Here is an 11,013-nt window from a genome sequence, read left to right as displayed (position 1 = left end):
GAGGCCGAGGGCTTGGAGCTGTCCCTGGTGGATGTGGGTCCGGAGTGCGTTCGCCGAGTGCGGTCTCGCGGCTCGGGAAGCAGGTCAGGAAGGGCCGTCTCGCTCCTGGCGTGCGGGAGGTCCGGTCCGGAACGTAACCTCGCTCCGTGCGCGGTCGAGCTGTGAGGAGGTCTGGGCCCGCAAGTCTGGCCTCCGGCAGAGTCAGTGGGACCCGAGCTCGGTGGAGCTCACATAAAGCTCTCTCCGGGGTGGGAAAGCCCTTCTCGGGGTTGCCTCGCCGTGCTCTGCTCGTGGGGTGTCAGGCAGGACCCCGAAGCGCCGGTCGCGGGCTGCGCTGGGCCGGGAGCTGCGCCCCTGAGGTGGGGGCTCGGAGGAAGAGTCTGGCCCCGTGGTGCCCAGCAGGGAACGATGTACGATTTTTCTCCGTACTTCGGTCAGCCACTGAGTAGTCTCTCTTTTCGTGCTAGAGCAGGTACGGTACTCCGAGAAAGACAGCTTCACTCAGGTTTGGACGGGAGGCGAAACCCTGTGTGGCGATCAGCTACATCAGCTATGGCCCGATTAGCATACGGATGTGTTTTCTGACAGGATCGCTAGGGCTATGAAAAATGTTAAAACTGCTGTTGCTTTCTGAAAGCAACTATAGTTTTGAGTGGTACAATCTGGATTACAGAAGCTTTATGTTGTGTTAGGCTGTGAACCACAGTAGGTTTATTTTCCAAGGTAATGGGGATATGCCAGATCATACTATGCTTCTGTTTAATCTCCTACTTTGACTCCATGGTGAGCATCAGTTCAGTTTATTTAGCCCTTTCCAAATATTAAAAGTCCTTTTCCTAGATAAGAAAGGTGCTTCAGGCATTCAGTCTTGGGAGCAGTTGGGCTAGGAGATGTGTGAAAAATTAATTAGGGTTTAGGTAGATATTTTCAAAGACAAAAAGTGTATTTGAAGCCTATTCATACTACAGTGATGAGAGGACAGATTGATGGTTTTGAGACCCATCTTGCAAAATATCTCATGCTGGGGCTGATTTTAATACCTTTGAGAGTCAGCCCTGGGTATGGAAAGCTTTTCATCCTTTGGAGTGTTCATTCCAGGCAGTCCTGTGTAACGGGATTTTTACAGAGCATGGAAGATGCCTCTAGGGGAAGCCTCCATTTTGATTGCTGTGCCTAACTCGAGTAATTCTGATGCTCCCGAGTTTGCTGTCAGGTTTTTAAGATGATAAAATGTGTGTTTTCCAGATTCCTGTGTAGGCTGCTTTTTCACCAAGAATCTGGAAAATTACTTGGCTTTTCGTGGGGTTTGGTGCTAAATAGGTTTGACTGTAGGAAGCACACGTTATTGCAAAGATAAAGCATGCAATTGAAGTTCTTTCTCTTAAAAATTTGATATTTAAATATGTGTCAAATGAAATGCCATAGTCAAGGAGCCAAAGCAGTGGAATGAGTTGCCTGTACATTTCTTTTGGCATGAAGTGTGTGTGTGTGTGTCAGTGAAATGTTTACTTCTTCTAAGCAATGGGTAATAAGAGTGTTTAAATAAAGGTGTGGTGTATATATAATCCACTGGAGTACAATCCATGGATTAGAGTGAAATTTCAACACTCATTTCATTTACTTAGGGAACTCCAGTTATGTTTTGATGCCCAGATGGATTAATTAATTGTAGTGGTAGAAAATACAGGGTGTAAAACACAGGTGACTGTTGAGCTTAGTATTTCACCAGGTTGTAGAGAAATTCGGGAATGTGGAAAATGCTAAATAAGTCTATGCTAATTTGCCATGCAGTACTATGGTATTTTCAGGCAGCTAGTCAAAAAAATTTGAATTGGCAGACCATCAAACTTGTTTCGTACAATCAAAATATCAGAGGCTTATCTACAAATAGAAACACAAGGAGCATCCTTTATTGTATTCAGCAAAGAGTTGGAGTATGTGTGCTGTTACGGAACTTTATTTTTATGCAAATATTAGTCTAATGGATTTTATAAGCATAAACAAGATTATAAGTGCCCTGAAACAGAATGTCTCATCTTGGACTGGCAATTATAAGCATAGATACAGTTTTGCTTTTTTTACAAATTAAAAAAAAAATTGCTCTGGAGTCATTTGCTCTCAGTGGCAAGAGAAATCTGCAGCAGAAGTATCTAAAGAAATTTCTGAGCAGTAGAAGTAGCCTTATTTTTTATAATATCCATAGTAGCTGTGCCCAAGGTTGATGGAGTGACAGTCCTGCTAGCCTCAGTGAGCTGCACGTAACTGTAGCGTGGTCTTCATCAGAATCCCAGGGACATGGAGATTTCTTTGAGATGTGCTTTTAGGAAGCTCCAGAACATCTTGTCACGTGGCATCTTCCTGCATGCTCTGTTTCTGCATTTGATATTTTCCAGTGCTTTTAAACAGCCCTTCTTTTCTGGTTTTTTTTTTCAGACAGTTATTTAGACCTGTTAAAACTATCTGTCTTGAGAGATACTCTCTTCAGCCTCAGCTTTATCCAAGATACAATATGGTTATTACATAACCTAGTATTTTTCTTTTTGTTACTTGCATAGCAGAATAACTGCAGAACTCGGCTTGATTCAGGTTAAACTGAAAACTGGAGAGAAAGAGGTTCTAGGAATTGGCTATTTTTACATGCTTGACATTTTTCTCTCATGATTGAGCTTAGGTATTATGTTTGCCCATTTCAGGACTGCCTCTGAATCGAAGTTCAGAAAGAAGAAACAATCTGTTGGTTTAAGCTGAACATTTGTCTCTAAGATTAAGAGCAAAGCCATGCCAGTGCTTTCGGAAGACTCAGGTAACTAATCTGCATGCTTTCAACAGAACAGTGACTGAAATCTTACCATATGTATTTCACACATAATGTTAATTGAAATTGGAGTAAAATATAATAGAATTAAGATAATTCAACTGGTAATTTTTAACAATTACCTACATAAAGGAAGGTGGAGTGTAAAAGATGAAAATTAATGAAGTTGGCAGGAAACAGTTTCCTAAGAACCTTAGAGCACCTGAATATATTCTGATAGACCTGAATATATTCTGATCGACAGGCTCAAGTAGACAAACTTGGACCTCTCAGTGTAACAGTGCCTTCTACACCTGCTTAATAAAGATCAGCCCATATATATCTGCTGCTTGCTGTGTCACTTCTTAATATTTTCTGAACAGGGGTTGGTAAACTTTGTTAATATTCTTCCTTTTAACTTAAAGTAACAGTGACTTCATTCAAGGCCACTTCACTAGCTTGTCCAGTATGCTACCCAGGGTGAAGTCACGCATCCTAAATGATACTTAGCATTAAAGCAGAAGTGAGTTTGAGTCTCCTGGATCAAAATGCACTCTGAGAATAGCCACAGGAATAGATTTGAACCCCCTCCCCCTTTTTTTTTTCTTTTTTTATTTCCTATTTTGTTTTGGTCTTGTCTTCCCAGGCATGGTTCACCAGGAAAAACCTAGCATTTGTCTGGCCCTGTGCACTGCAAAATTGGGATATTGATGATTTAAACACTTTTTTAGAAAACTAGCCACAAGCTTTGCTTCCACCACAATGAAAATCTACACCAGTCCTTTCTTCCTCTGGTCAGGCTTCTTGCAGGTGCCTCAGAGGCAGAAAGGGCAGGATAACACTTTTAAGCAAAGTTGCTGGGAAGTAGAGCTGGTACCTGTGCAACAAAGGAGGTCATTCAGTCATTTTGAGAGCCTGCTGTGGCACTAAAAATTCAAAGTTTGTAAGAGGGCTAGTTGTTTTGGAAACAAAGGGTAATAAACATGAAGTGGGAAACATGAAAGATAATGTTTTTCAAGATAAATATTGCTTTGTTAGCTTTTGCCTTGATATGATGCTGTGTTTGCCACTTAGGAAGGGAGCATTGCAAAATGAGGGGTAGGTAAACACAAGTCTCTCTGCAAACTTGATGGTCACCAATATGGTACCCAAGTAAATGTAGTGACTGCTAAGGCTGCAGTAGAAGGTCCCATGAGAAATGCTGTGTAGAATGTTTGTGTTCTGTCCTGAACCTAAATTTAGGATTGCATGAAACTTTGGCCCTTTTGACATCTCAACTAAGACCCGATTCAAATCATAAAGAGGAAATGGGATTCCTTAGGGATGTCTTCAGTGAAAGGAGTCTCAGCTACCTGATGAAGGTAAAAGTTTACATTTATGTATGTACATTTTCCTTACAGTTTACTTTTTCTCTGTTCCCTTGATTTATCAACTATTTACTTTGCCAAATTTTTTTTTTTTTGAGAATTCTGTACCAACCAAAGCATATGTGTGTTTAAGCACAAGGATTAATAATGTTTGACAATTAGCATATTTTGTTCAGAAATAAATTTTTCTGCTCTTCTTGCTAAAATGAAGATACAGTGCCCCATAGCTAAAAAGTAGTGTGAAATGGCTTCATTTGTTCCTTTATGCTCCTAAAGTCTTAACAGATTTTCTGACTGTCTGAAACTACCATGAGCAAAAAGAAAACTAAAAGACTCCTAAACAAAACAAAAATAACCCAAAGAAAGATTATTTTCTGACACATCTCAGATAAATTATGTTCATTAAATAGAAAAATATTGCAGTGTAGGTATATTTAGAAAGTTTTGTATCTCTCTGTAGAAATATCCCTGCATAATCTTTTTTCAGATTCATGAAAAACTCCGTCATTATGAAAGACAGAGTCCAACTCCTGTTTTACATAGTGCAGCAGGATTAGTTGAAGATGTGAGTAAAAACTCTTGTCTCATAATTTTCCTGTTATTTCAACCTGCTTTTCTAACAAATCAAAGCTTTGCAATTGTACTATATGTGAACATATTTCTCATCTTCCCCAGCTGCATTGTAATCTGTTGGCCATGATTAATCAAGGAAATGAGAGCTCGAAGATACCAAGTTATTAAATGCCTAGTGAAGATGGACACATTCATGCAGAAGGAAAGGATTTTATTAATGGCCTTCATGAGGGAGAGGCTGCAAAAAGCATTCAGTCCTTTCTTGACAATAGGCTATCCCAGCTAAGCACTCAGTCTTGCATTCAGACTTAAAACCATTACAACCCAAGCAGCATTGCTGTTGACATAGAGTGGTTTGGGTTGGAGGGACCCTGAAAGGTGATCTCATCTGACCACCCAGCCACAGGCAGGCTCACCCACCACTAGATCAGATCGATCAAAGCCCTGTCTAACCTGATTTTGAGTATTTCCAGTAGTGGGGCATCCAAAACTTCTCTGGGCAACCTTGTTCCCAGCATCTCACCACACAGATGTTCTAGCGTATCACCACCTTCATCATAAAAAAATTTCTTCCTTCTATCCAATCTCAATCTGCTCTCTTTCAATTTAAAACTGCTGCCCCATGTCCTGTCACTACAGGCCTTGGTAAAGAGCTTTTCTCTTTCTTGTAAGCCTCCTTTACGTACTGAATGACAGCTGTAAGGTCTCCCCAAAGCTTTATCTTCTCCAAGCTGAACAATCCCAGCTGTCTCATCCTTTCCTCATAGGAGAGGTGTTCCAGCCCTCTGAGCATTTTCGTGATCCTCCTGTGGATGCACTCTAACAGGTCTGTGTACTGGGGACTCTGGAACTGGACACTGCTCTAGGTGAGGGGGTCTCAGGAGAACAAGAGGAGAGGGAGAGAATCACCTCCCTTGACCTGCTGACCACACTTCTCTTCATGCAGTCTGGGATACAGTTGTCTTCCTCGACTGCAAGCACATATTCCCATTGTGTATCTGATGTTTCATCTACCAGGATCCTCAAATCATTCTCCACAGAGATGCTCTCACTCAGTTCATCCCCCAGTCTGTTCACAGAGCAGAGTTGTGTCTTAGATTTGTGTGTAAAACGATGCCATGTGCCTGAAAAAGTGAAATTTACACTGCATTTGATGACTCTTTACGTGCACCTATTTTCTACCGTAGTGTAGGAAAGGGTGGTGGAAGGTTTGGGAGCTTAAATATCTCCCTTTTCAAAGTCAGGAGACCCCAGTGCCCCATCTAAATGTGCAGCATACCCCCTCTCCCTGTTCCCAGATACAGTGCACCACCTCCACAAAAGTCTCAGCATTGCTACCAAGTCATACAAAATTTCCATCTTCAGAATAGCAGAGAAGTTTTTTATAGAACTGTATGTCTTCCCTATTTAGAACCCTTAACAGGGTAAGGAAATCTCTTTTGCCTCAATGCATTTTCCCTTCCTCCTCCCTCCTCTGCTTTCTTTCTCCTCCTACCCAAGCAGCCCAGTGCAGGAGTGCCTCCATTATTTCTCTAACCTTTTGTTTAAAAGGCCTGAGACTCCAGGGCATACTTTGGTATCCACGTTTTGCAGGGGAGCAAGGGAAGTGATGTTGTATGTTCCACACAGGTAATACAAAATGATTGGAGAAAGGTTTAAAGTCTTTTATCAAATAATACAAGCACAGAAGTGTTGTTTCAGGGATCATTTACGTATTCCATATAGATTTGAAAATTTCAGAAGTCACTCCTGAAATTATATTGATGGAATAACTCTTAAAATGTATGTTTAGGGATCATGATTCTGATTCCTAATGCTGTCTTCTGTACTATCTAATAAAAATAGCTGAAGAAGCTTTGGTTTCTTTCAGGTTTCATGCACTGTGGACTGGGATGGGTTTTGATCTGTGCGCACTGCTTTGATGGATGATACATGTTAGCAAACACTCGGCAGAAATGTAAATGCATGATCTTGTTCGGTGGACTCCTTTAATTTTGAGGTTGTAAATTTTTATTTTAAAGGTAATAGAAGAGTTGCAGACAGCACCAGTGAATAATGAAGAAAAAGAGCTACTTCAGCTGTTGTCAACACCACATCTCAGGGTAAAAAACACATTGGAGATCTTAACAAAATGCCTTTGCAGAATTGCAGTAGAACATTTTGTATCAGAAAAGTTGTGTTGAAGCATCCCTAGGAGAAAGGAAAAACCTCCTGCAAAGTAGTTCTATTCCACTGGGATTTCCTGCACAGACTTTAGGATGTGAAGGAAATTGAAAAGAGACAGCATTGGCCTTTCCTGCAGAATGCACCACGCTGTCTTCCATTCCTCCCTTCCTTACTGTTTTCTGAGGGACCAGAAAGGAAAAGGATACCTTCTTGCTTTTCGTAGTCCACTTAAAATTTTTTTAGGCTGAGCTTGATTGTTGCCTGGATTTATTTTAAACAGTGACATATACCAGTATATGGTTTACATGATGGGTAAGATAATTGCTCAATCTGTTTTGGAGGATTTGTGGTGAGGGTAGAAAGGGGGAGGTTTAAGTTTGCTGTAATACTGGAACCATGAGAGCTGGGAATTGCAGTATTACTCCATTACATGACTGTTTTTTATTTCCTTTATGCAGGCAATGCTTGTAGTACATGACACTGTAGCACAGAAGAACTTTGACCCAGCCCTTCCACCTCTACCTGATAATTTTGATGATGATTTTGATGAGGAATCAGTGAAAATTGTTCGCCTAGTGAAAAATAAAGAACCCTTGGTACATATTAGATAATCCATCTCCAGTCATAAAACTTTATAGTGCAAGAGTGTTATTGTGAGTATGCAGGAGATACCTGAAGATGTCATCAAATGGCCTTCAGAAACTGGGAGTGTTCTGAAGCTCATAAAATAACATAAAAAAATTTGGTAAATGCACCTTCAGAATTGTGCATTAAATGGTTTATGGGCATGGGTTTATAATGCCAGTTAGCACAGGAAACATGATGAAGGAACTGTATATTTTGAAGCAATTATGCTTATTATATGTGTTAATTCTTTTCATACTGTGGCTAACTTTCAATGACTTATATTCACTTGCATGAAAGTCAGTGATATATGGCAAGAGTATGTTTGATACCTGTATGTAAGCATTATATTGTCAAGGTGCTAATTTTATACAAATGGAAATGGAAAAATTGATTCTCTAAGAAAAAACAGTTGTGTTGGGAAAGAAATCTGCTTTTTGTGTATTGCAGTAGTAGAAGGGAGCAGTGGCTGAATTCCTGATTAAAGCTTTGTATTGCCAGCAGAGGTAGGAGGAGGAAAAAAATCTCATTACTTGGGTTTTGTTGTTTTTATATATAAAAGTGCTGACTATATTGTATAAAGACTTAGAAGAGGAAGAGAGAAAATCTGTTACAATAAGCTGTTTTGCACACTTGAGTGACTTTGATGACCACAATAATGCAGGAAGTGTAAGCACTTAGCAAAGTCAGCAGAAAGGAAGGTGTGTGCACCTTCCCATAATCACTTTGCATGGGCAAAACTTGATTAATGGTGGAGATCATTAAGGAGAAAGAGAAAATCCATAGAAGAAATTAATTCCAGTTTAAAAGACATAATAGCATACACGTTATTTCACTGGTTGCTGAATTCAGAGCAAATCTCTTACGGTTTTTTGGGTGGGGGGTATGTTTTATTTCAGGGAGCTACCATCAGAAGAGATGAACATACAGGAGCTGTGATTGTAGCAAGGATCATGAGAGGTGGTGCAGCTGATCGCAGTGGTATGATTGCAGTAGTAAATTTCTGAAGTTGCATTTGTAAACCTCTAAAGTTTCCTAAGCATGCACTTAGCATTTCTGTATCTCATCAGTAAGCTGTTAATATAATTACATACGATTTTTTTATTAAAATGGCCATTAGGAAAAAATGAAAACAGATGGAAGAAGTAGGTTTGAGCTTTAAAAGAAAGCAAAGAATGTTTTTTAATCTAGTTGGTTTGTTCAGTGTATCATGCGTTGTTTTCTGTTTGCTTTACTGAGACATTCTTTTATGTCAGTTGACAGTAGCTATATATACAAGTACCACATTTCTTATTGAACTGGATAAACAAACCTAAAACTTGCAGAGCCTCTTCATGGCTTGTTAAAAAAAAATTTAGTCTAGCTTGCTTTCTGGGACTGTGTAGTATTGATCTGTCAGTTGACAGACATGTCATTCCTGCCTTTATAGGCAGCAGCGTGTCCCCTGACTTTATAAGACTTGGTCACACTCATTAAACTATTCCAGTTTTGCATGATACTTAATACTGATCCTAATAGTGATTTTCCAGAGTACCCTGCCACAAGTTGCCTGTCTGCATGCTGCTCTTCTTTGAGACTGTGCTGCATGGAAAGAAAGTGCTGTAAGGAATAAAGGCAGGAGACTTCAAGGCACTCATTTCCAACAAAGGCACTTGGCTCTAGTACTAAATCCATCAGTCTGGATGAGGGAGGAGAGGAAGTACATTCTAATGACTTAGGCTCGACATCACAGGAGTGGTGCTTTCCAGTCTCTAGACCTATTTTAATTTACTTACCATCTTTTCAGGTCTTGTCCATGTTGGAGATGAACTAAGAGAAGTCAATGGTATTACTGTGCTTCACAAACGACCAGAAGAAATAAGTCAGATTTTGGTCTGCACTGATTTTCATTTCAAGATCTTTTCTGTTTGGTGATCTAGTAGTTACAGTAGATGATGAAATTTAACCCTGAGTTTAAAATATAGAGCTAAAAGATGCAATCCCTGCTTGTCTTTGCATTAAGAGTTTTTCTTCTCCCAGTGGATTAGTCTTCTCCTTTTGACTTCAGAAACTTCTGCGAACTGGATTGGTACCAAGTAAGATACAAATACAAAGTTAACGTGTTGCTCTGTCAAGAACTTCCCTTTAATGCTTTGTTTATGACAAGCAAACTGCAAAGTATAAGTACATTCCTAAAGATGATTCGTAGTGTGGTATGTTAGGAAGCTGAAGAAAGTCTTGTCCATGTGTTCAGTAGAGTTGTCAGTCTGTTCTTTACCAGCAGATTCCTGGTGACATGAACAAATTCTTGCTTCAAGCTTCTCTAACATGAACACCCACAAATCTTGGTAGAAAGTGTTGTAGCTCTTCCGCTTCTTTGTCTCTGACTTCCCTCTTGTGGCATGGTTCCCCCTTGTCTTGGTGTGGAGTGGAGTTAGGGACACAGTAAGGAGACTGGCAACACAGAAGACTGGCATCAGTTCCATCACCTAATTTCAATTTAGATCAAAATAATCCCAAATAATGACAATGACTGCATTTAACTTGGGGGGCGGGGGGTTGTTAAAACCACTTTGAAATAGTGTGTAAAGTTTTATTTATGGGGACCTTGGGATGCTATTCATCTGTCCTCTGTAATTTCTAATTACATCTGTCCCATGTGAACTAATGCCTGAAGTGTAACACTTTCCTTTCCATGGTTTATTTTTTGAAGAAAAGCTACAAATGTTTGGCTGTGTTTGCTTTTTAATCTGTGCAGAATTGCAGGTTTATCTACAACACAGTTCATCTCATGCGAAATAAGGCGTCTAAAATAGATAAGATAAACCCATTCTAGACTTCTGAAGGACCTAGAAGTGCTTTTTAGTTCACTGTAACTAATAATTGTCATTTACTAGTAAAGATTTCTAGAGTGAAAGTAGGTGTTTCTTTTATAGATGTTTACATTTCACTCTAACCAGTTAGAGTTTTCTCCAGTTTTATGGAGAAAACACAGCAGTATTTTTCAAAGCAGCATTTTAAAATTATTAGTCTGCAATAATTAAAGTCAGTGTCATACTAAAAGCCACAGAAGTATTTAATGTCCTGTGAACTGTAGCCCAGAAATTAATGCAGCTGCTAAAAGCAAACAAAGGAATTTTAGTGCAGGTCTTAATATGTTTTAGCCCAGTAGTTCCTGTGGATGTCTCCATGGGCAAGACACTTTTGTGGAGTCATTCAACATCATGCTAGTCTCTGTAATGCAGGTAAATAGTGGATTAGCTTGTCCTGTTAAGAGTTTTGAGAAGGAGACATGCTTAACAGGAGCATGAATAGTCTGCATTGTATCCTTGTCCTGCTTTCAAAGTAAAAATCCATTTCTGTTTTTCTCAGGCTCAATCTCGAGGGTCAATAACATTAAAAATAATTCCAGCCATCAAAGAAGAAGATCGTCTGAAGGACAGCAAGGTATGCAGCTGAAATACTGAAGCACATCTTTACAGCCTGGCATCTCTGTAAATGCACCATTCC

General features: G+C 39.8%; 1 protein-coding gene across 5 annotated transcripts in view; it reads left to right on the top strand.

Annotated features, from left to right (window-relative positions):
* Positions 1–11,013, top strand: part of MPP3 (membrane palmitoylated protein 3) — a 25,321-nt gene continuing 14,308 nt past the window's right edge. For 3 of the 5 annotated variants that reach the window (XM_017742852.1, XM_008641365.2, XM_017742701.1), the window contains exons 1-9: positions 1–83; positions 2,694–2,803; positions 4,037–4,155; positions 4,649–4,726; positions 6,756–6,836; positions 7,359–7,496; positions 8,424–8,505; positions 9,311–9,396; positions 10,876–10,950. In XM_017742852.1, coding sequence (XP_017598341.1) covers positions 2,779–2,803; positions 4,037–4,155; positions 4,649–4,726; positions 6,756–6,836; positions 7,359–7,496; positions 8,424–8,505; positions 9,311–9,396; positions 10,876–10,950 — 684 coding nt within the window. In that variant the 5' untranslated portion in view covers positions 1–83; positions 2,694–2,778. Of the gene's footprint in view, positions 84–155; positions 473–2,693; positions 2,804–4,036; positions 4,156–4,643; positions 4,727–5,501; positions 5,561–6,755; positions 6,837–7,358; positions 7,497–8,423; positions 8,506–9,310; positions 9,397–10,875; positions 10,951–11,013 lie in introns of those variants that run through there. The other 2 variants (XM_017742744.1, XM_017742912.1) reach the window with 2 other exon arrangements.

Source organism: Corvus brachyrhynchos, unplaced genomic scaffold (assembly GCF_000691975.1).
Source record: "Corvus brachyrhynchos isolate BGI_N302 unplaced genomic scaffold, ASM69197v1 scaffold30, whole genome shotgun sequence".
Taxonomy (NCBI): Eukaryota; Metazoa; Chordata; class Aves; order Passeriformes; family Corvidae; genus Corvus; species Corvus brachyrhynchos.
This window is presented reverse-complemented; position numbering and strand designations above follow the sequence as displayed.